General features: G+C 42.9%; 1 protein-coding gene and 1 long non-coding RNA gene across 3 annotated transcripts in view; one reads left to right on the top strand and one right to left on the bottom strand.

Annotated features, from left to right (window-relative positions):
* The window catches only part of plg (plasminogen), a 125,258-nt gene extending 112,448 nt beyond the window's left edge, over nucleotides 1–12,810 (bottom strand). Inside the window, exons 1-3 of the mRNA XM_078556734.1 lie at nucleotides 12,653–12,810; nucleotides 12,426–12,561; nucleotides 11,053–11,159 (exon numbers count right to left, since the gene is read on the bottom strand). Of these exons, the coding sequence (XP_078412860.1) occupies nucleotides 11,053–11,159; nucleotides 12,426–12,561; nucleotides 12,653–12,698 (289 nt within the window). The 5' untranslated portion in view covers nucleotides 12,699–12,810. The remainder of the gene's footprint in view (nucleotides 1–11,052; nucleotides 11,160–12,425; nucleotides 12,562–12,652) is intronic.
* Nucleotides 12,811–14,334: 1,524 nt separating this feature from the next.
* The window catches only part of LOC144689566 (uncharacterized), a 35,831-nt gene continuing 24,758 nt past the window's right edge, over nucleotides 14,335–25,407 (top strand). For both annotated transcript variants that reach the window (XR_013578661.1, XR_013578662.1), the window contains exon 1: nucleotides 14,335–14,558. This is a non-coding gene — a long non-coding RNA (uncharacterized LOC144689566). The remainder of the gene's footprint in view (nucleotides 14,559–25,407) is intronic.

Here is a 25,407-nt window from a genome sequence, read left to right as displayed (position 1 = left end):
GGGGGGCAGGGGGCGGATTTCGAGGCAGATTCTAAATTGCACATCCACGGTTCACTGAGGCCACTGTCTCCACTCATAGTAAGGTCACTGTCTGTAACTCGAAGTGTGGAGTTTAGACCTGGTCAGAGCAGGTTTGAGCCTTGTGGATTCATTTAGATAGCCAGGGTACCCTTCTGGAGAGGTAGGGTACCCTTTTGGATATGGTCCCAGGACACCTTTGGGAGAAGTAAGGCACCTTTTGAAAGAGGTCGGGGACCCTTTGTTGTAGGTCAGGTGCCCTTTTGGATTTTTAAATAGACATCATTGTGTGTAAAAAGTGGAAAAGCTCTTTGGAACTGTCAAAGCTGTCAAAAAACTATCAAACTGTCAAAGAACATTCAAAGAACTGTCAAACAATCAAAGAGCTGTCAAAGGACTAGCGAGCTGACAAAGAACTGTCAAAGCTGTCAAAACTCATTAGAACTGTCAAAGTTCATTAGAACTGTAAACATTGTCAAGGGATTTAACTTTTCTGGGCTTTGAATTTGAAGGAGCGGCGGGCCAGGCTTCTAATCCAGCCTCCTGCACCCCAGAACAAAAATCCGATCTTCCTGGCCTCTTTTCCCCAGGTCGATTTAGCAGAGTCAGGAAATGTCCCAGATTTGTGCACTCAACATGGGAGCAAAAATCAGGCCCTAACCTCAGTAATGGTGACTATCAAACTATTGTTGATTGTTGTAAAAACCCATCCAGTTCAGTAATGTCCTTTAGGGTAGGAAATCTGCCATCCTTACCTGGCCTGGCCTACGAGTGATTTCAGATCCACTGTGATGTGGTTGATTCTTAACTGCCATGTGAAATGGCCTAGCAAGCCACTTAGTTCAAGGGAAATTAGGGATGGGCAACAAATACTGGCCTTGGCAGCGATGCCCTCATCCCGTGAAAGAATAAAAATCAATCACAATATCTAGACTCCTTGGCTCACTGTAGTTTAACTCCATTTTGTGTCTGTAATGGGTTGGAATATAGGTATGTTTTGATGCGTCATAGTTCACACAAAAAGAAACGTTTGGGAAGTCATCACTACGAGCTTATAAGAAAACAATCTGCAATTGAATTCAGGAAAGGCTCTAGGAGCTGTATAATGCCACAAAATCTCCTGAGAGATGCAAAAATCCAGGCCAATTGAGGAAAACAATCTGTAAAATTCCTCTCCTGCCCTTTAGGGTGTTTGAAACTAGATCAGGAGACCAGTTCAGGCCTGATTTATGTTATAGTATTACCTGTCTCTTATACAAGGTGATCTCTGACCCAGCCAGAAACAGGTTCACCTCCCATTAGGGTCAGCAATTCTGACTGGAGGTTTTCCTGGTGGTTTCATCAAATGACCTCCTGCCTATTCAAACTGCTTTTCCCCCCATATCCTAACTTTTTCTAACTAATAAAGAAAAGTATTCAAATATTTTTAAAAAGGATTTTTTTTTAGTGTCCCTATGAATTTTGATCCTGGGTTGCAAGTTCTGGAGACTCTTGGACAATTCTGGAGGGTTGGCATCACTAACTGCTACTTGAGGGAATTCAGCAAATCAGCATCCATCACAAGAGGTGGCAATCTGTTCCACAGGTGCACTCTCCTCCAGGATAAACAGAACTGTTTAACATCCAACTGACATATCGTATGGGAGTTTGCCCAGGTCCTCCCTAACACATGGAGTTAAATAACTGGTCAACATAAAGAGAGATTGAATTGAATTCATCTATGAAGAGAGCTTTCCTTGGAGCGGAGAAGGCTGAAGAGGGACCTGATTGAGGTGTACAAAATTATGAGGGGCATCGAGAGGGTAGATAGAAAGAAATTTTTCCCTTTAGTGGAGGAAACAATAACCAGAGGGCATAGATTTAAGGTAAGCGGCAGGAGGTTTAGAGGGGATTTAAGGAAAACGTTTTTCACCCAGAGGGTGGTGGGATTATCTGAAACTCACTACCTGAAAGGGTGATAGAGGTTGGAACACTCATAACATTTAAGATGTATTTAGATGAACATTTGAAACATCATAGCATACAAGGCTACAGACCAAGTGCTGGAAAATGTGATTAGAGTAGATAGGGGCTTGATGGCCGGCGTGGACATGATAGGCCTTTCCGTGCACTCTTTCCATGCTGTAACCTCTATGACACGAAACAAAACCTAGTGCCTAGATAATTCACTTCCTTTTTATGGAAGAACTGATTACAATGGGACTGAATATCAGTTGTTGTGGATAATAGGCAGCCATACCTCCCAACATGAATTTCCACCCCAATATCTCAAATAGGTTTAAATTCATCCTCCCCAACCTGTTCTTTGCTGGTAAGATTAAAACTTGCACTATTCTTATTTTCTCCCAAGCCTCTGTTGCTGACACTCTTGGTTCCACCTCTGGAAGATGTGTTAATATGACATGGGATGAGCCTTCCTCCAGTTTCCTTCCTTGTGGTCAAGTGTCTGGCTTTTGTGGGACAGTGCAAATGATATCAGCAATTCACCATGCCATTTGCATCCTACCATTGACATGGTGCTGTACACTTAGCCCTTAGCTGGGAATCACACTCCACACCTGGTAGAACAGCTGTCTTAACAGCATGAGGAGTACAGCTTAAGGAAATGAGATAGTGGGAGTTAAATTCCAAAGGGAGCTAAACCATAAGCAATAACTTTAACTTAGGCAGGAGCATTATGAATAAATCTGAGTCCTATGATGTCATTGGGATAGTCTGATATCAGCCGTCCTTCATGGTGGGGTTAAGATTGAGGCCATCGGGTTATTGGGGTTGATATGCCAATTGTCACATATTAAAGCATCAGGATAGTTTCCTGGGTATCGGGTGGGTGGACAAGAGTCATGCATAAAATTCAGGGGGCTTTACTATTTGGGGTTTATGTGGAAAATGCATTCCATCAATTAAACCTCTTAAAAACCTTTTTGAATTGGACATCTGTCTCTCTCTCTCTCTTTTTATACTCCCTAATGCCAGCTGCCTACCTGAGAAAAGGTAAAGTGAGCATCTGTACACAATAGCGAGCTGCTTTGTGACCAACATGGTAAAAGTCCTAACATGCTGACTGGAAGACTCCAGTTTCAAAATAATTTCAAGGCAGTAGTGGAAATGGGCTACTAATCTTCAGTGAACGGGCTGAATTTTCATGCTCCCTCAACCCAGGCAAGTTGGGAACAGAGGTGGGAGGGCCCCGAAAATACCAGTGCCAGGCAGCATGTCAATTTCAAGACACTGATCCTGGCACTGGCAGTAATTGCCAGGATAGGGGGAGGGCAGGCCAGGAATCACCCATTCCTCCCGATTGTGGCCAATTAAACATGTTACGTGCTTGTTTCGAGTTTGTCAAGGGGTAAAGTTTAAACTTTTAAGAGGGAAGACAGGTTACCTATGCCTTCAGAAATTGACCAGCTGAAGGCAGGCAAGTGCAATGTGGGGAGCAAGTCATGGCTGCCACATGGAACCACCCCTGCTCCATAAGGGAGCCAGTGGGGCAAAGGGGAACTGGGCATACTAAGGAGTGCTCTTGGCTCTGCACAGGTGGAATGGAGAGTCAGTACTCAGTGCCTGGGCTTGAAAGGGAGTTGGCAGCCTCCGGACATTATGCCAGCAGAAGACCAGGGGCAAAACAGGAGAGCAAGGACAAATGGGTAGCCACCTGCTCAGAAGGAAGGCTCCAGCTGGCAATGAGGGCATGACTGTCAGATTTTGCGCCTAGTAGCAATGAGACTAACATCTTCCACAGGAAGGGCAGAACCCTGAGAATTAGGAGGACAAAGGAGAGAGAAGAGGGGCAGGAAGGAAATGGGTGCTAAATCTCGACACAGAATCTACCGCCAAAGACAGAACTACCTGAAAATGACCAAGGACCAGTGCTGCAGAAGACTGCAACTCCCCAGGCAGGTGGTCACAGAGGTCTGTGACCTGGTCTCTGAAGACCTCACCCATCACACCACTGGTCACTATGCCCTGCCAGGGGCCGTCAAGTCACTGTGACCTTGAACCTTCTCACTTCTGGTTCCTTCCAAGGATCAACTGTGGATCTTAGTAGCATCTTGTGACTGACTGCACAACACTGCAATTTGCAGGTCACTGATGTTTTCTTTGCCAGAGCTGGACAGCACATCCATGTAATGACAGACACGACCTTGAAGGGACAGACAGCATTGGGTTTCGCCTCCATCACTGGATTCCCCAACTGCAGGACATTATCAATTGCACCCATTAGGTCATTAAGGCACTTAGCATCTATCCAATCAGATTTATCAAAAGGAAGGGATTCTACTCCCTCAATGTTTAACTGGTCTGCAACCCCAAGAGCTTCCTCCATGTTTGCACTTGTCTTCCTGGAGGATCCCATGACTCCTTCATCTTCAGCCAGTCCAGGCTGCCTCAGGTTCTCATTCTAACCCCTAAAGTGGGTAGATGGATCCTAGGGACAAGGGATATCCCTTGAAGATCTCCCTCTGTGGAGGTACAGAGGTGTTACAACAAATGTCTCTTGTTCATTAGGAGAACCATCGAGCAGGGCATTGGGCTTCTAAACATGCGATTCTAATACCTGGACCAGTTGGGTGGTGCCCTCCAATATCCTTCTGCAAGGGTATCGGTCATTCTGGTGATCTGCTGCCTTCTCTATAACATAGCCCTCCAGAGAAGCTTGGGCCTTGAGAGCGGTGAGGCCCTTGAAGGGGACAGGTCATCGGGCAAAGAGGATGAGGTAAGAGAGGAGCTGGAGGGGCATGACGCTGAACAGAGAGGTGCACCTGATGCACGACGAGATGGCCTCCTCCTGCCACCCTCCGGGAAGAGGATCTCCATCCTCTCTCTCGTAACCTGCAGCATTAGTTGCTTGATGAAGTAAGGTGTAGCCCTGCCTCTGGTACCAGGCCTCCTGCTCCTCTGATATCTTGCTTCCCTCTAGTAGTGTGGAAATAATTGGCAAAAACTGCAGATCTGCCAGCTGCCGCAATGATGGCTGCTGTGGGGTGTCTAAATGCATCCTACATTTCATCTGACCCACTCTGTTCCCACCCCCACCGGCTCTAATTGGACAGGAAGCCTGTCTCCATACCAATTAAGGGCTTCCACATGCGAAAATCTTAACCTGAATCGGTTTCCCATTGCAGGCAGGTTTCTGACTCGAAAACAGACCTGGATCCTGCCTCCCACCTCTTTGGTGAAAATTCAGTCCAACATATCATCCCAAATTCCTGGGGTAGAGCAGTTCCATGACTGACACCATGGAATGAAGAGAAATTTAAGTAAGACCTTAAAGGTTTCTCAACTCTGTTGAGTGGGTATCTGCAGGACAGGCAGGAAACAAATGTTTTCCATGATACCTCACTCTAGGTGTCTCCATCCTAACCCTTCCTAATCTTCATCATTCTGTGCCTCTTCAAAACACAGAAATATAGAGATTCCTGTTTGGAAGACCAAATCCCCAGTCTCTACTTTCTGTTGACTTTATTATTGCAGAAGAAATATTGACATCAGCACCATAGCACCAAAAAACTAAAATCCATAAACTCCTCAATGTATTGAAATGGTGACTGTTTTAATTAGGGTCAGGTTTGGGGAGGAGGCCTGGGGCGGAATTGGAGTTGGAATGTTAACCAGTGCTGACCTGATCCCATTTAAACATGACAGGGCAGGCTGGTGGGCATCAAAGGGCAGTGGTGTATTTTTTCACTACTAACTCAGATGGAGATTTTTTTAACCAATGGATGAAAGTGGAAAGAGCTGTTCTCTGACAGATTTATTACTCTGTTGAAGTTTCAAGACCAATGACAACATTTCAGTGTTCGTGTGTGTAAAATCAAGAAAACTTTACCGGTATTTGGATTAATCTTAAACACTCCATTGAGAATTCTGGCAGAATCACAATTACTGTTTCATGATGAATAGAAGAGAGTATTGGACTATGAATCTCACTGATCTTTTTCATGAAAATAAAGTATTTGAAATACGTAATATGCTGACTAAACAATTTGTATATTTGTAAATTTCTGTTTCATATTTGTTTAACCTCTTATCTTTCCAGCACCACATGCAAATAGTCAACTCCTGGTCAAACTACAACTTTCCCCTGGTTAAAAATTTCTAATCTATTGAGCATGTATGTGGAGTGAGGGGAGGGAGGAATGGGGAGAGAGGAAGGGGGATTGGATAAGGGGAGGGGGAGTGCTCTCTGTATGTACAGGTTAATTTCTTTATAGGTTGTAATTCCTGCATGGAGCCTCGCAGAGAAATCTTCTGCATGATAACTCACAAGAAATGCTAAAACATGTAAAATAAGTAAATCTACATGGTTTCTGATACTATATTTCTGGACATGTGGAATGAACTGTGAAAGATATCCTTACGTTAATTGTGCCATGAACACCAAAGATTTCTGGGGCACCTGTTCTCCCCACTGGCTGTCAACAGTGGGATGATTCCAGACACACTGTCAATGGTTATAGTTCACAAATGGAGTGGTACTAACCTTTTGTTTTACCATCAGCAGAGCATGAATTCCAAATATAGAGATCTAGTGACCTTTCACAGGCCACGCAAGCACCTAATCCAGGTTACAATGAACTTCTTTACCACAAGAAGATTGGGTAGTGTATAAAAGGGGTTGCCAATACACATTTCAAACCACATTCTCATTTCTTCTTGAGGTGCAATCCCTACATCTCTATATATTCTCATTCCTTGTGTGGAACGATGAGAATCTTGTTGATTCAGCTCTTCCAAATCAGTGTTTTCATACCTCTTACACTCTTGCCAGCAACTTCCATGCTATATTGCCTGCATTAACAATTCTCACTTCTGAGTCAGGAGATTGTGAGGTCATGCTGCACTCCAGTGGTTTCAACATTCATGCAGGTTGACTTTCCTAGTGCGGTTCTGAAAGAATGCTGCACTGGCAGAGGTGCTGTCTTTCAGATCAGATGTTAAACCAAGGCCCCACAGCATTACAATGAATCCTCTAAGTTATGGCCAACTTAAGAACTGACATCAGTTGTCCTTTATTTCCACGTGTCCTTATTTTCAAAATAGTCATTATATGTACTGTAAAAATGTTCCAAACAATCTTGAAGATTCCGCAGAGATTATGATCAGCATCCAATCAGCAGCAACAATGCTAAGAATCTGCCTCTATTAAACCAGCATTCAGCTCTGTTCACCTAACAGTTTTACAGTTCAAATTCCCCTTTCATTTCAAACCGCTCTCACTTGGAGCAGAGTGTAACTTCAGTAATGAATTGTGTTTCTCATTTCTACTTACCAGCTTTCAGGCAGTCACAGGGCATAAATAGGAGGAAATGTGATGACAGTTTGTGCTAGTGTTTTGAAGCTTTCAAAGACAAATCTTAAGAATGGATTATGGGATGGAAAACATGAAGGGTTACATTATATGAAGGAGACACACTAAAGTTTTCTGGTTAAGCTGTGAGACTGCAGGAGGACTGACTGATGGCTGGGATTCACAATCCTGCCCATCACTATAGAGTAGCAGAGAGACACTAAGACCCGGGACAATGATCCACCTCCAATTCACAAAGGGGAAGTTTCTGAAAGAAGCAGATTCACCATCAGAGTGAAAGAAGTCAATGGTAGAATCATGGAGGAGAGGAGATTCCAATAGCTGCTGAAGAAGTGTTTGGGTGCAGTGCTGGTGCACTGTTTACATGCTTTTTCCTTGAATCGAGAAACTAAGATCACTGTTTGCAAGTCAGCGTGAGGCTGCAGCAGGTTTTATGAAAGAATGATCTTATGTTGAATCAGGAGTTCTTTATCCAGCATCCTTAGTGGCAGAGAAGTCCCGTACATCTGGGACAAGCCATGTAAGCATTCGATCACAGATATAGAGTGGTTTCTCTGCACTATGAGTGATGGGCAACGAGCTCCCCATTCCAAAAAGCTGTTTCTTTCACAAATTCTACTCCACCCTCGCACTGATTTCCGTGTCTCCTGTTCCATATGAAACAAGAAGCAGGCGTCGGCCATTCAGCCCCTCAAGCCTGCTCCTCCATTTAATAAGATCATGGCTGATCTGATAGTAACCTCAAATCTGCATCTTGCCTACCCCAGATAAGCTATCACCTCCTTGTTTAACAAGAATCTACCCACCTCTGCCTTAAAAATATTCAAAGACTCTGCTTCCACCACCTTTTGAGGAAGAAAGACTCACGACACTCTGAGAGAAACAATTTTGCCTCATCTCCTTTTAAATGGGCGACCCCTTATTTTTAAACAGTGACCCCTAGTTCTAGATTCTCCCACAAGAGGAAACATCCTCTCCATATCCACCCTGTCAAGACCCTTCAGGATCTTATATGTTTCAATCAAGTCACCTCTTACTCTTCTAAATTCCAGTGGATATAAGCCTAGCCTGTCCAATGTTTCCTCATAAGGCAACCCGCCATTCCAGGTATTAGTCTGGTAAACCTTCTCTGAACTGCTTCCAATGCATTTACATAATTTCTTAAATAAGGTGACCCATACTGTACACAGTATTCCAGATGTGGTCTCACTAGTGCTCTGTAATAACTGAAGCATAAACTCTCTATTTTTGTATTCAATTCCCCTTGCATTCTATTAACTTTCCTAATTACTTGCTGTACCTGCACACTAGCCTTTTGCAATTCATGCACTAGGACATCCAGATCCCTCTGCACCTCAGAGCCCTGCAATCTCTCACCATTTAGATAATTTTATTCATCCTGTAAAATGGACAATTTCACATTTTCCCACATTATACTCCATTTGCCAGATCTTTGCCCACTCACTTAACCTATCTATATATTTTTGTAGCTTCCTTATGTCCTCTCCACAAATTACTTTCCTATCTATCTTTGTGTCATCAGCAAATTTAGCAACCATCCTGTCCATCCCTTCATCCTAGTCACTTATTTAATTGTAAACAGTTGTGGTCCCAGCACTGATTCCTGTGGCACACCACTCGTACATCTTGCCAAACTGAAAAAGGCCCATTTATGCCTACTCGCTGCTTCCTGTTGGCCAGACAATCTTCTATCCATGCCAATGGTTACCCCCTTTACCATGAGCTTTTATTTTCTGCAATAACCTTTAATGTGGCACTTCATCAAATACCTTCTGGAAATCTAAGTACAGTACATCCATCGGTTCCCCTTTATCCACAGCACATGTTACTTCCTCAAGGAACTCCAATAAGTTGGTTAAACATGATTTCCCTTTCACAAAACCATGTTGATTCTGCCTGATTACCTTGAACTTATCCAAGTGCCCTGCTACAGTTTCTTCAATAATAGCTTCAAACATCTTCTTTGTGACAGATGTTAAGCAATTTGGCCTGTAGTTTCCTGCTCTCTGTCTCCCTCCCTTTTTGAATAATGGAGTTACATTTGCTATCTTCCAATCTAATGGAACCTTTCCTGAATCTAGGGAGTTTCAGAAAATTAAAACCAGTGCATCAACTATCTCACTGACCATTTCTTTTAAGACCCTAGGATGAAGTCCATCAGGACCTGGGCAATTGTCAGCCCACCGATCCAACAAATTACTCAGTTCCACTTCTCTGGTGATTGTAATTTTCCTGAATTCCTCCCTCCCTTCCAGTTCCTGATTTATGGCTGCTTCTGGGGTGTTACTCGTACCCTCCATAGTGAAGACTGATGCAAAATACCCGTTCAATTCATCTGCCATCTCCTTGTTTTCCATTATCAATTCTCCAGACTCACTTTCTATAGGACCAATGCTCACTTTGTTAACTCATTTCTTTTTTAAGTATTTATAGAAACTCTTACTATCTGTTTTTATATTTCTGCCTAGCTAATTTTTCCCTTATTAGTGTTTTAGTCAGCCTTTGCTGTTCCTTATATTCTGTCCAATCTTCTGGCCTTCCATCTATCTTTGCACAATTATATACCTTTTCTTTAAGTTTGATACCATCTTTAACCTTTCTAGTTAACCATGGATGGTGTGTCCATCCCTTGGACCTTTTCTTACTCATTGGAATGCATCTTTTCTGTGTATTCTGAAATATCCCCTTAAATGTTTGCCACTGCATCTCTATTGACCTATCCCTTAACCTAATTTGCCAATTCACTTTAGCCAGCTCTGCTTTCATGCTCTCATAATTGCCCTTAAGTTTAAAAACATAGTCTTGGACCCACTCCTCTCTCACTCAAACTGAATGAAAAATTCAATCATATTATGGTCGCTGCTACCTAGGGGTGCCTTCACTATGAGATCATTAATTACTCCCATCTCATTGCACAATACCAGGATTAGCATAGCCTGATCTCTGGTTGGTTCCAGAACATGCTGTTCTGATAAACTATCCCGGAAACATTCTATGAACTCCTCATCTAGGCTACCCTTGTCCATCTGACTTTTCCAGTCTATATGTAGATTAAAATCTCCCATGACTATCGCTGTGCAACAAAAGAAGTGCAACAGCATTCTCCCAATGTTCTGGTCAACATTTATATCTCAACCAACATCACTAAAACAGATAGTCTGGTCATTTTCACATTGTTGTTTGTGGGAGCTTGCTGTGTTCAAATTGGCTGCCATTTCCCACGTTATTACAGTGACTATACTCAAAATGTTTGCTGTCAAGCATTTTGGAACATCTTGTAATGTGGGGAAACATGGCAGCCAATTTGCACACAGCAAGTGCACTGGGATCTTTTACATCCACCTGAGAGGACAGACAGGACTTTGTTTTAATGTCACATCTGTAAGACAGCACCATCAGCAGTGCACTGCTTCAGTAAAGTACTAGAGTGCTGGCCTATGTTGTGTGCTCAAGATTCTGAAGTAGGACATGAACCTATGACCTTCCAACTCAGAGTTGCATCACTGAACCAGCATTGAGCTGTGGATGCGTTTCCACCTTGAAGTGATTCAAACTGCTGCAGTGTCCATTTATCCACAAGCTACTGTTCACAGTCTTTTGCAAATCTATGACAAATGAGCCCTTTTTAAAATTAGATAATATAACCAATAATTAGGGTTGGTATTTTTGCATTTCTAATGGATATAACATCCAACAATTACCTTGTTTCTCATAAAGAACGACATTTGTTCTTCTCAGCACCAATTGCGTGTGACTATTATCGGCTGTAGTGATGCACTCTTGACTCTTTTGAGTGAAGAGGAAAGCTCTGAAAAATGAAATATACATGAGGAATATTACTAGATAAAGTACAACAGGAGTAATTTTCACTTTGGTCAATATTGTGAAAAGGACGATATTGGATCAGCGCCCATTATACATCTCTCCTGATTTTCAATTCAAAATGAAGAGAAATGTACAATGGGTGATTGGCCCAGTATCGGCTTCAATCAAAGCCGCTCCCAATGACATAGATGGGGCTGAACCAATCTATGCCAACACCATTAACCAGATAAAGTTGCTTTATTAAGTTTCCTTCATTCACACTGTTTTGTAGCCAAAATTAAAAATGCATTTTAAATCATTTCTACACAAAATGAGTACTTGTTAGTTCAGAATTAAATTTAATAAACCAGCTATAAGTACTGTTTTCCACAAGATAAGTTCAAAGACTAGAAATGACTCCACTTGATATTCACAATTGTTCAGCAACTATTTGACAGTACATTTCCACTATTTTAAAGTAAACTTCTTCAGTCATACAGACTCAAAACATTAACTCTGTTTTTCTTTCCACAGATGCTGTTAGACCTGCTGAGTTTTTCCAGCATTTTCTGTTTTTGTTTCAGATTTCCAACCTCTGCAGTATTTTGCTTTTATCATTGAGCAAAGAGCCTGAGTAACATTTACCCACCTGTTCCAATGACCAATCTAAATTTCATTTGTTGTAGAACTTTTAAGTCTGAGTTATCATTAGTCAAAAACTGCAAATGTGGGAAATGCCCAGTCGACTAGTCTGCACTGTCTTAGTTCTGGCAAGGGATCTACAATCTAATCATGAACCTGTCTTCTCCCTTAAAGAAAGTATTGTATTTGTGTTGTGTCTTTCATGACATTAGACATACAAAAGTGCTTTCTAGCCAATGATGTATTTTTAAGTGTAGGCACAGCTGCACACAACTAGCTCCTGCAAACAGCAATAAATGGCCAGATAATCCATTTTAGTGGTGTTCTTCGAGGGAATTTGTCAGGACACTTTGGAAGAACTCTCTTGCTCCTCTTCAAAATTAGTGGCAAGGAATCCTTTATCCACCTGAGAGGGATGATGGGGCCTTAGTTTAATATCTCATCAGAAAGACAACACGTCTGACAGTATAGCACTCCCTAAGTACTGCACTGGAGTTTCTGCCTAGATTTTGTGCTTAGCTCTGGAGTGAACCCAGAACAATCTGAGTCACAGCTAACATCGTTGCTCATAGTCTGCTATGTATTTCCAGCATTTTCTACTTTTTATTCAATAAAGTGAAAAATTCACCTGCAAAGAAATTGGGTTTCTAAGTTACATTTTGCTGCACATTTTTCAACACTGACTCCTGGGTATCTTGATTCACGTGCAGAATAAATCCAGGCTCCTTCTGCTTTTACATAATCATCCAGTATATCGCTTCTTACTGTACAAAAAATAGACATTACGTTAGTATGCTTTGTTTATAACAATGTGCTTGACACAAAACCATCAAACCAGTTATTAGTTTCACTTACCGAAACATGGCAAAATCAGAAAAAGGAGCCCTGGGTAAGCAAGCATTTTAGTCTTGATTTGAATCACTTTAGAAGCCCCTGCTATGCTAATGGGTCTTATTTACTGATTGAGGACTTTGCATCGCCAAACAAAGAAGCCTGGGTGGAAAGCGCAACTTTGCATTCGGAGATAGTAAATCATTCTCCAAACAAAGGCACACGCTTGCTAACATTACCCAAGGGATTCAGTAAACTTTCAGTTTTTCAGCATTTTTTAAAAGAAAATGTCAATGTTTTAGCATGATTGTCTAGTAATTTTCATTTAACTTTTATTAATCCAACAACACCTGCAGCTTTTTCAAACTTTCTAGGAGCAAATACAGACATCTGATCACAATTTATAAGGTCAAACAGAGGTTGGAGTGGACCCAAAGTACCACCTTCCTTTCACAAAGGAAAGCCATGAAATTGGACTCTATATGCCACTGGTGCTGGTGCTACAAACATTCTAAAGACCTAAAATGGCGTCAGTGTGTTCTTAGCCACTTTCAACATAGCCCACATGACATCCCATCCTGTGAAGTGCACTGGTGCAGGGAGTGCCATCCATGCATCAGAACCATCAGAATAGGTACTGGCTATTCTCATTTCCCTAACTTGGTCTGTGCATGTTCACTGAATACCAGTTTTAATCACTAGCAGCTGAAACATGTGTTCAGCAGCATCAGGGATCCACCAATAGCATTATTTATAATACCAGCCACCAACTTGTGGGTGAGGTGACTTATGCTTGCTTAGGCAATGATAATGGGAGTACTGTGGATTGTGTTTGGAGGTCTGTTGGTGAGCTGCTGCATATATTCAGGATGGTTTGGTTGTTCAACTCTGCTCAAGATATGGGGGCTGTAATTGCAGTGCCTTTGGATCTACAGAATGCCCAGCAAATGGAGCGAAGGCTTCAGACAGGGAAAACTCTGCAAAGTGGGAGGGGGAGTAGGACACTCCACCGGAGGCCCTACCCAGCAAGGGTTTCTCAAGAGCCTTTCTCCTACCTCCCCTCACACAGGAACAATGCCTGAGGCAACTCGGGTTTCTCAAGAAAGCGGTTACAGAGCTCCGCTACCTCCTTGAACCTGACCTGTAGCCATGCACCAGTGTAAGGACAGCACTGCCTGTGGCCCTAAAGGTAAGAGTGACATTGAACTTTTATGCTTCCGGATATTTCCAGGCGGGAGCAGGTGACATTACCAACATATCACAGTAAGCCATATCACAATGCATCCTGGAGTTGGCAGAGGCCATCGATAGACAACAAATACATTGCTTACTGCCTTAGCAGGCTGGGTGAAGCGGGGTGGGAGTGCACAAGGCTCTGCCAGGATAGTGAGATGCCTGATGATGCAGGGCATGAGGCTCTTTGGGTTCCCCATGTCAACTGGGAGAGGTATAGAAACTGTGAGGGCTATCATTCTATCAATGTGCAGTTGTGTGATCATGCATAGTACATTGATATGAATGCAAGGTTTTATAAGATGGCAATGTTTTAAACTGTCTCTTAATTCAAGGTAAAATGGAGCATGTGACCTCCTATTAACTCTGCACAGCGACAACCTGATACGACCCAGTTGCCATGGGACCAAGGGGTAGGTCAAGGCCTATAAAAATTCAAGTACCAGATTTAATACCTGAACACAAGGGGAAAGGCAGCTGTTCTTGCTTTGTGCAGACTTACAGACTCTCAGCCAGTCAGGCTCAGACAACCAGGAAATGGAACGAGAGATGTTGCTGGGTGAAGACGCAGAGAAGCCAAGGCTGTGAGAGCAGAATGCTGGTGAGAATGGATTCCCCATTTGAAGGGATGGACCTTGAAGAGATTTAAAGCCCAAGAAATCACCAGACAGTGCCTTGCTACTGGAAGTCAATTCAGGTATGCTCACGAGGTTTGAGTGAAGGGACTTTTAAAAGAACTCTGGAAGACTTGTCCTGGTGTAACACAAGGCCCAGGAGAAGGGAATGCAGATGGCGCCAAACACTGGGGCCTGGGGCTGGGTGGGGTGGGGGTGCCTAGGTTCCATATTCTAAACAGAGTTTCTCGTCATCCAGGTTGAGCAGCCAGAGCCACAGACTAGCTTAAACAAAATTGGAACCAGAGGGTTCCAATCTTTTAAAATCCGGTCTAACAGTGTCTATTTCACCAAGTTGCTGTACTGCTGCTTCCAAACCTCGGGCAGCTTCGTGGGTCTGATTTTTTTTGAATAGCCCGCCAGAAAACCGAAGCTGCCCGAAGGTCAACAGCAGAGCAGCAACTGTCAGGAGAATGTTCTTGCTTGAAAAATTGTAAGTGAAATCCTTGCAATTTTAGAACCAATTGGATGGTGTGTGTGTGATTTTGTTGGGGTGGGGGGGGGGGGTGCGGAAAGAGGTTGGAAGGGGGATTGATTGGGGGGGAGGTTATGGGAGATGTTATGGGGAGGTTATAGGGGAGGTTAGGGGGCAGGCTGGAAGGGAGATTTGAGTGCAGGTTGGGGGGAGTTTAGGGAGGAGGCTGGAAGGGAGATTTGAGTGCGGGTTGGGGGGAGGTTAGGGAGGAGTTTGGAGGGGAGATTCGAGTGCGGGTTGGGGGGAGTTTAGGGAGGAGGCTGGAAGGGAGATTTGAGTGCGGGTTGGGGGAGGTTAGGGAGGAGTTTGGAGGGGAGATTTGAGTGTGGGTTGGGAAAAGTTTAGGGAGGAGGCTGGAGGGGAGATTCAAGTGCGGGTTGGGGGAGGTTTGAATGAGGGTTTTGGGAAGGTAAGGGTTGGGTTGGAGGGGATGTTGGGATGGGGGTGGTTGGAGGAGAGGTTGGGGGTGAGGTTGGTTAGAGTTAAATTGTTTTCTAAATGTAGTGATTTCTTTGTAGCCACTTGCACTGATTGCTTTGAGTAAATATGCTTAGAGAATCAGCAATGGGACTCCAATTTCACCATTGGTACAGTCACTCTGCCTACTGCATACAGGTGTAATGAGAGAAAGACAAAACCTACACTTATACAGCATCTTTCACAAAGTCCCAAATCGCTTTATACTCAATTAAGTACTTCTGAGTTGTAGTCACTGGTATAATGTAGGCAATGTTAACAAATGATGGAGCGGGTTCGAGGGGACAAATGGCCTACCCCTGCTCCTAATACATATGTTTATATGTCATTCTGAGTTGGATGAGATGAACTGGGCTAGATAGTTTTTGTCATTCATAATTATCTTGTGAATCGAAGGTGGATTCATGGCTGGAGTTGTTTTATTTTGTTGCTAATGAAAGTTTACTGTGAGCGGAATTTATGGGGTGAGATTGCCAGGATAGGAATGTGTAAAATGTTCACAGTGAATCAGTAACCCGTTTTGCACGACACATTATTCTAAAGAGTCTTGTCTTGTCTCAATCTTGTCCTTTTGTCTACTCACCTATCATCCCACTCTATCTTGGTGCTTCTGAGCTTTTGAAGTATTGAAATACCTTGATAAATTTGTGTTGCATAGTAGATATTGAAAATATATTGCAGTGAAGCAGTAGCGTCTTCAGACTTGATGATCAAGTAAACATAGTTACAGTTGTGAACCATTCAGTCTTTTTCCTCTGGCCTCTTTAAAATTGTGTTGCACAGAGATACCTGAGAGCTTCAATGCTGCTCACTGACAGTGAAGACCTATGTTGCTCAATCATTCCACCTTGTTGCTCAGGAGTCATTTGATTTTCTACCCTATGATATTACTGATAAAATAAGATCCAATTACACCCTTTCTATCAAATAATTATATAGAATATCATGCACCCAGACAAAAGAAAGTCTTCTTCAACAGAATGGAAACAATCTTGTGCAATATTATCTGGGTTGCAAGTATTGAATCTTTCCTCCAAATATGAATTAACTGTCACCATGTCCACAAGGTGCAATGTGCAGAACATGTTAACGACGGCTGAGGCAGTCACCAAAATCAGTGTTATCGTCTTGTGTAGATGTATAAATAACTAATAGGCTATATTCCTGTCAAATTAACAATATTGCATTATGCTGTTAAAGTAAAATTTGTTCTTTCTGGTTTGCTTGATAGTCATGGTGGGATCACCTGTAGGATGCACACAAATTAACACTGCATTGTATCATTGCTGGCCTTTAATATTAATGACCCATGCTGCATATATAGCAGATTTGTAACCAGATGCCAGCAATAGAATTCATCATTTTATTTGGATCTTTGTGATTGTTTGGTGAATTGATTGGTGAATCCTGAAAGGGGAAAAACTATCATGCATGATTGAGGGGAAGGGTTAAAGTGGTGGGGGGCTGCGGGGGAAGGAGTAAGGAACCCATAAACTGGAGAAACATCAGAGCCCATGATTTCTCTCCCTGGCTCTGCTATAACGGGGAGATGATAATATTGCCATCTTGAGGGCAAAGCCATTGCCACCAGGAATCTGGAGGCAGGAAGAGGAGGCAGGGCTGTCTGCTCTGCCTGCCTGCTCAGGTTCCACTTTTCATGAAGCTATTTCCCTTTACAACCATAGATCCACCATTACATCCATCTGAGATACCCCATCACATCATCTCAAAATAAGAGTCACTCACAATAACATTTTCATTCACATCTTTATCCAACACTTCCAATTGTAGGAACAGAAATGAACAATTCACCCTGGCACATTCCCTTCATGCCTGTCTTGCAGGTGCCTTTGTCTGACCTACACAGTAGCTGTAGCATGGCTGGCGGAAGGCAGCTGACTTTCACTGGGGAGCTTGCAGAGGGCCTGATTTTAAACTATACCAGCTAGGCATAGTGGCAGCAGTCCAGGCTGGCAGGAAGACAGCAGCATGGCACTGGCTGAGTAGCAGTGGGGGGAGAATGAATGCTGTCATTCTCAGAGAGCAGGTTCAAGCTCCATAGTATCATTCTCACTACCATGGGGGTAGTATCTAACCAATCCTAGTAATCTGTTGAAGGACAGATTGCAAGAGAGCTTGCAAGCCCCTTTGAACATTGAGATATGCAGTGTGAGCCTGCAGAGTCATTGGCTGGTTTCTGCCTGTGCTGCAGTGGAAACTCAGACATTGGCCAACAGATACTACATCACAGGTGGGTTGCAAGTGCTTTCATGGAGTTAGCCACCACTTCCAAGCTGAAAAGGATGGACTCTAAGCTGTGTGTGATGTCCTGTACCATATCAATGCATACTTTCAATTTTTTTTTAAAGCAACTTAGGGGCTAAATGGCTGATTCCCCCAATCAAGCACACTGACCTCCACTGACTCTATATCTTTCAGTGCAAATTTAAAGTCCTTGTCCTCATTTACAAATTGCTTAACTGTCTTGTCCCACCCACTCAAGCCCTATGTATCAGCATACACTTTGACTCAGGCCTCTGTTAGACTCATGCCCACCCCCCCAAACCCTTTGTTCCACTTTTAGAGCCAGTACCCTTCAGTAAAATTGACCTTAACTCTGGGCTTGCTACCTCTCTTTCTACCTTCAGAAAGCTTCCTCACAATCTACCTCCAGGAACATGCCTCAGTTTTACCCCTTTTGCTGCCCATTGCTCTGCAAATCACCTTGAGAACTTGGCTAGACCTCTGGATTACTAATCCAGTGACATTGTGCCACCATCTTCCCCCAATTTATGTTTGGTTGAATCTTCCCTTGCAAAAAATGGTAGATGTTGTTTTATGAATTAGACAAATTAATTCATCTGCTGGAGGTGAAATCTTTGTAGTTTATGACAATAAATGTTACTACCCATTTTCAGAGACTGCACATCAATACAATTGTTCTGATGCACCTCAGCTGTTGTGAAATGTTAACCTTTAGACTAAGCTGTTAGACGGTTTACTGTAATTCCCTATCAAAAAAGGTAATTGTTAATTAATTAACTGTCTTCTGTCAATATGCATTACAAATATATCTCCAGGGACTGATCATGAAACTACATATGCTTTCTGTGTTTCAATTTAATCAAGCGAGGACTGAATTCATTAAATTCAGAAAATTATTTAGAGGTGTGCAATTGCATATTTGTGTGTCACATATGTGAATACATAGAAACAGGAGTGAGCAATTCAGCCTTTGGACCTGTTCTGTCATTCAATTTAGTCATAGCTGATCCCTATTTTAACCACCTTTTCCTCCATATCCCCTAACACCCTAATCTTTTGATCTGTCTTGAAAGCTCCAGGCGGCCCAACATTCACAACCTTTTTAGCTGAGAGAATGCCAGATTGCCACCACAGACTGCAAAAGTGCTCCCAGATTTCCCTCCCAAATGGCCTAGCAATAATTTTAAGATTATGCCCCCTTTTTTCCTGATCACCCACCTCAGGAAATAGTTTCTGAGTATCAAACCTATTGAATACATTCAACATTTTAAGCACCTCAATTAGATCACCCCTGAACCTACTGTTTTCTTCTTCAGGTATCATTTTTTGCAATGCTGGCGATCAAGGCTCTCCAGCTTTCATGGTCTTTGATAATGGACAACGTCCTGGTGTTCTCAAATCTTGTACTTGCTCTGCTTCTTAAGCTGTCAGTATATTTCCTCCTTTGTCTCCCTCTTGCTCTGCTGCCCTCAATTTTACCAGTCAGTACCAGATCTCCTACTTCCTCTCTGCTAAGTATGTGCCCAAGCACTAGTTACTTCTTGGTGATTATTTGTAAAAGCTTTTCTCATTTATCTGCCTTTCTTAAAACTACCTCATAAGTTGTATGTGCCATCCAATTAATTCTCATCATACATCTCAGAAACCACACTTCTGTTGACTTAATTTGTCTTCCATTGTCTTGATAATATTTCAACTTTGCATTCATATAGTAACATTGACTAGATGTAGCATTTTAGTAATCTCATTCTGCCTTCCATAAAGATGTTCTTATTTCGAATCTACTATATTTGAGCAAATACAAGCCAATTGTAAGTCAACCTGTCCTCATTCTCAAACTTTAACTCTAAGGTCCAGTATCATTCTGATGAATTTGCACTGCATCCCCTCCAAGACCAATATATCATTCCTGTCATGTGGTGCTCTAACTGAAAGCAGTACTCCAGATGCAGCCTGACTCAGGCTCAATTTGACCAAGATCCTCACCAGTAGGTATTCCCATGGCACATGTCCCCACTCACAGCACATATAAAAGGTGCAGATATCTGTTGAAAGTTGTCTCAATCTAATTACAGAAGCTACATGTATGCCATGAGCAAGTTACAACATTTGGATGTTCTCCCAAAGTTAACGGTTACAGAGAACCCGACATTGACCAGGACAAGACAAAGGCACACCTAGCCCAGTCAGCCCTGCAAACTGGTATCTGGGGACAGGTGCCAAATTGGGGTAGCCAAACAACAACCTGACATAGTTACACTCAGGATCATTTCTTTCAGCCAATGTGCTGGACTTCTCCGTCTTTGGCTATGTCCTGCCCCACTGGAAAGACAGACCCAACAGCGGTGACAGCCAAGTGGTATACAATTGGGAAGGAGTGGCTCTAGGAGTCCTCAAGGTTGACTCCAGACCCCATGAAGTCTCAGGGAATTAGGCCAAATATGTGCTTTGAAACTTCCTGTTCATTAGAATCAACTGCCTTCCCTCAGCTGGTGGATCAGTACTCCATGTTGAACGCCACTTAGAAGAAGCACTGAGAGTAACTGACAGTACTCTTGGTGGGGACTTCAACGTCCATCACCAAGAATGGCTTGGCAAGACAACTACTGCCTGAGCCCTGAGGGACATATCTGCCAGATTAGGACAGTGAAAATATTGAGAGAGAAGCAACAGAAGGGAAAAATCTATTTGACCTTGCCCTCACCAATCTAACTTCCGCAGATGCATTAATTCGAGAGTGTATTGGTAGGAATGACAACTGCACAGTCATTGTGGATATGAAGTTCTGCCTTCGCACTTAGGAAACCCTCCATTGTGTTACATGGGGCTCACACCGTGCTAAATTGAATAGATTCAGAACAAATCTAAAAGCTCAAGACTGGGTATTTATGAGGTGCTGTAGGCTATTAGCAGAATTGTATTCAACACAATCTGTAACTTCGTGGCCTAGCATATCCCTCATTCTACCATTTCCATCAAGCAGGGGATCAACCCTAATTCAAAGAAGAGTGCAGGAGAGTATGCCAAGAGCAGCACCAGGCCTACCTAAAAAAATAAGGTGTCAACCTGGTGAAGCAACAACACAACTAAACAGCAGGAGCAGCACTCTATAGACAGAGCCAAACAAACTTACAACTAATGGATTAGGTCAAAGCTCAGTTCTGCTACATTCAGGTGTGACTATAGATGGGGAATTAAATATGTAATGGGAGAAGATGGCTCCACAAACAGCCCCATCCACAAAGACAGAGCCCAGCACGTACAAAGGAGAAGACTGACATGTTTGCAGCCATCTTCAGCCAGAAGCGCAGAGTGGATGATCCATCTCCAGCCAGAAGCGCAGAGTGGATGATCCATCTCGGCCACATCTTGGAGGTCCCCAGCATCACAAAAGCCAGTCTTCAGCCATTTTGATTCAATACATTTTCCTTTATTCTTTCATGGGCTGAGTGCATTGCTGGCAAGGCCAGCATTTGTTTCCCATTCCTAATTACCCTGGAGAAGGTGGCAGCAAACCTCCTTGAACCATTGCTGTCCATCTGTCATCATGCTGTGAAGGGAGTTCCAGGTTTTTGACACAGCAATAGTGAAGGAACAGCAACATAGCCCCAAGTCAAGATGATGTGCATCTTGGTGGGGAACTTGCAGGTGGTGGTGCTGTTTCAAGGCATTTGTTGCCCTTGTCCTTCTGGGTGGTAGAGATTGTAGGTTTGGAAGATGCTGTCTAAAGAGACTCGAGTTGCTGCAATGCAACTCGTATAATGGTACACACTGCTGCCACTGTGCATCAATGGCAGAAGGACGGAATACTTAAGGTGGTGGACCCGGTGCCAAACAAGCAGGCTGCTTTATCCTGGATAGTGTTGAGCTTAGGATACAGTTGAAGCCACACTCAAACAGGCAAGCGGAGAGTATTCTATTACATCCCTGACAGGCTTTGGGAGTCAGGTGGTGAGTTACTCTCCACAAAATTCCCAGCCTTTGACCTGCTCGTGTAGCCATGGTATTTATATAGCTGGTCCAGTTAAATTTCTGGTCAATGGCAACCCCCAGGTTGTTGATAGTGAAGGAATTCAGCAATAGTAATGCTCCTGTATGTCCTGGGGATAGGGTTCAATTATCTCGGAGATGGTCATTGTCTGGCACTTGTGTGGCACTGTTACTTACCACTTATCAGCCCAAACCTGAAAATTATCTAGTTCTTGCTGCATATGGGCACAGGCTGCATCAGCTTCTGAAGAGTTGCAAATGGTGCTGAGCACTGTCACCAAACATCCCCACTTCTGACCTTATGGAGGGAAGGTCATTGGTGAAGCAGCTGAAGATGATTCTTTTACTGAGGAGCTCCTACAGCGGTATCCTGGGACTGAGATGATTGGCCTCCAACAACCACCTTCCTTTGTTCTAGGTATGATTTCAGAGGAGAATTCTCCTCCAATTCCCATTGACTTCAATTTTGTTAGAACTCCTTGATGCCACACTCAGGTAAATGTTGCCTTGATGTCAAGGACAATCACTCTCACCTCGGGAGTTCAGTTCTTTTGTTCTTGTTTGGACTAAGGCTGTACTTAGGTCAGTAGCTGTGACACTGATAACTCAAACTAAGCATTAGTGAACAGGTTATTGCTGTGCAAGTGCCACTTGATTTCACTGTCGATGACACCGTCCATCACTTTGTTGATGAGAGAGAGTAGGCTTCTTGGGAGGTAATTGGCCAGATTGGATTTGTTCTGCTTTGTGGAAAAGACATTAGACAATTTTCCACATTATCAGGTAAATCCCAGTGTTGTAACTGAACTGGAGCAGCTTGTTTAAGAGCATGGCTAGTAGTGGAGCAGAAGTCTTCAATACTATTGCCTGAATGTTATCAGGACCCATAGCCTTTACTGTGTTCAATACTTTCAGCTGTTTGATATCACATTGAGTGAATTGAATTGGTTGAAGACTGGCATCAGTGATGCTGGGTACCTCATGAGGAGGCAGAGATGGATCATCCATTTGGCACTTCTGGCTGAAGATGGTTGCAAATGCTTCTACCATTTGCATTAAGAAAATCCTGAACACACTGATACTGCAAAGACTATGGGCCTTGACAATAGTATTGAAGACTTCTGCTCCACAACTAACTGCATCTTTGCTAATTAACTATTTCAGTACAGCTACAACAAAGCAGAAAATTGCCCAGATAAGTCCTGTCAACAAAAAGCAGTACAAATCCAATCACTGTCTTGTCAGTCTACCTTCAGCAAAGTGATGGAAGGTGTTGACAATGCTATCAAGTGGCACACCTCACAAATGTTCAGTCTGGGTTCTGCCAGAGCCATTTGGCCCCTGATTTAATTACAACTTTGCTATAAACAGGGACAAAGGAGCTGAATTCCAGAAGGGAGATGAGTGACTTCTCTTAACATCAAGCATTTGGCCAAGTGAGGCATTGAGGAGCTGCTGTAAAACTGTAGTCAATGGGAACCAGGGGAAAGATCTCCATTGTCTGGAGCCTGGCACAAGAGAGTGGTTGTTGCAGCATAATTATTTCAGTCCCAGCACATAGCTGCAGGAGTTCTTCAGGGCAACGCCCTAGGGCTAAACATCAGCTGCTTTATCAATGCTCTTCCCTACATCATAAGGTTAGAATTGGGGATGTTTGCTAACTATTGCATAATGTTCAGTTCAATTTACAACTCAAAGATGCAATTCATGTCCACACACAAGGAGACCTGGACAATATTCAGGTTTGGGCTTGGAACTGGGCAGTAAGTGTAGCACTACACCAATGCCATTTCTACTAAGAGAACCTAAGCGCCTCCCCTTGACATTCAATAGCATTACCATCATTGAATCCTCACATCAATATCCTGGGCAGTCACCATTGACTGGAAACATAACTGGGCCTACATCATACATACTGTGGCTACAAGAGCAGGTCAAAAGCTGGGAATTCCACAGGGAGTAATTCCCCTCCTGACTCCTTAACACCTGTCCACCATCCACAAGACAGAAGTGTGATGGAATATTCTCCATTTGCCTCAATGAGTGCAACTCCAACAACACTCAAAGCTTGACACCAAAGACAAAGCAGACCACTTGAGTGGTACCCCATCCACTAACATTCACTCCCTCCACCACTGGAGTTAATTCCAATAATTGTATGTTAAGGAAGAATGAATCTGAAGCTAGCCTGTACCTTAAACCAGGTTTATTTCCAAGACAGCAAAGTCACATCTCTCCTTAGATTTTCCTCTCTCCACTGTTTGTTTTCAATCTGCAATATAAATTTGCAATCTTTTTTTGCTCACTTTGTGGAGTGCACGTTATCCCAAAGGGTTCAATTATCAATTGAACTAGGACATTTCATTCATTTTCCATTTTAGTATTTCTTTTAAATGTTTTAGATAAGGATGCCACATTAACTACCTCTACTAATGAAAGTCTCTGCAACCAGGGTGCTTTTTACTAGTCATCTTATTTTCTTGGCTTCCCACACCAAGGGACAACAGCTCCCATCATCACCCACAAAAATTTTAATAAAATCCACTGCACTTGAAAACCCATCAACAAGGTTTGAGAGGCATTACTGAACACAACCAATTTGATATTCTTAGGATCACCCAAAGATGGAAACTCAAGTACACATTTCTCCATCTTTAACTTTTTCAATGTTTTGCTCACCCATAAGATAGCTTGGGCTTTCAGATGTTTCTTTATAGTATTCAGTTCAAGAACATCCAGCCTCATCTGGGTGCCCAGCCAGATTTCACAGCTGCTCCGGTCTCATCCTTGGAAGCATCAGCATTTCTTGTGAAGGCCTAGCCTGACTCCCTACAACAGGGCTAACACTTTCTAAATACAACTGCTAATGCAAAGTAACAGGCCTACTGTTTCATTTCTAATCCATGTACTTCAAGGTCCCATTAACCTGACTCCCAACAATTAAGTCTGTCCTAATATTGTCAATAACTGTTTTGAAACTCACTAGTGCCACCCCACAGGAAGTCACCAACATGCATCAAGATACCTGCCAATTTTCCACCTCAGTACCAGTAAAACATGGCAGGATCTGCCTTCAGTTGGAGACAACTCAACACCAATCAAGCCAATAAGTACCACACTCTGGAAACATTGTTTAAACCATATGCACACATTCAATTTCCAAAGTTTCTCTTCCACCTCTAGCACCTTTTTAGGAGGTTTGAGAAACACTTCCCTCTGGAGGTGATCCCTCTGCAAAAGTGCAGCTTTTACATCTATCAACTTAACATTCCCACAAAAGCATCATAAGGGCCAAAAATATTTCCCAAATTACTTTCCCTGCTGTGGGAGAGTTCACTCTGATTTCTTTTCATTAAGCTGTCTTCAAATCCCTGGGCCACTAAACTAGCCTTGGCCTTATAAGTGCCATCTTGTAGGAGCTTTTCCATGCAGGCCCATCTATGTGATAACACTGGCTGATCCCTATTGGGACATCCAAATACACACCAGGCTCCTTCCAACTGTCCAACTCCCCCCACTTAGCTTCCCATATAGCTTTATCCCCTAACTTGTCAGCCATTACAAAAACCTCTCAGTCATGGGTATTACATTCCAATAACTGCTTGATAACCAAGTCCTTGCTTCTCCAACCAGAATTTTATTCTGATATCATATAACTCCACAGC

This window comes from Cetorhinus maximus, chromosome 14 (genome assembly GCF_964194155.1).
Source record: "Cetorhinus maximus chromosome 14, sCetMax3.hap1.1, whole genome shotgun sequence".
Lineage (NCBI taxonomy): Eukaryota > Metazoa > Chordata > Chondrichthyes > Lamniformes > Cetorhinidae > Cetorhinus > Cetorhinus maximus.
This window is presented reverse-complemented; position numbering and strand designations above follow the sequence as displayed.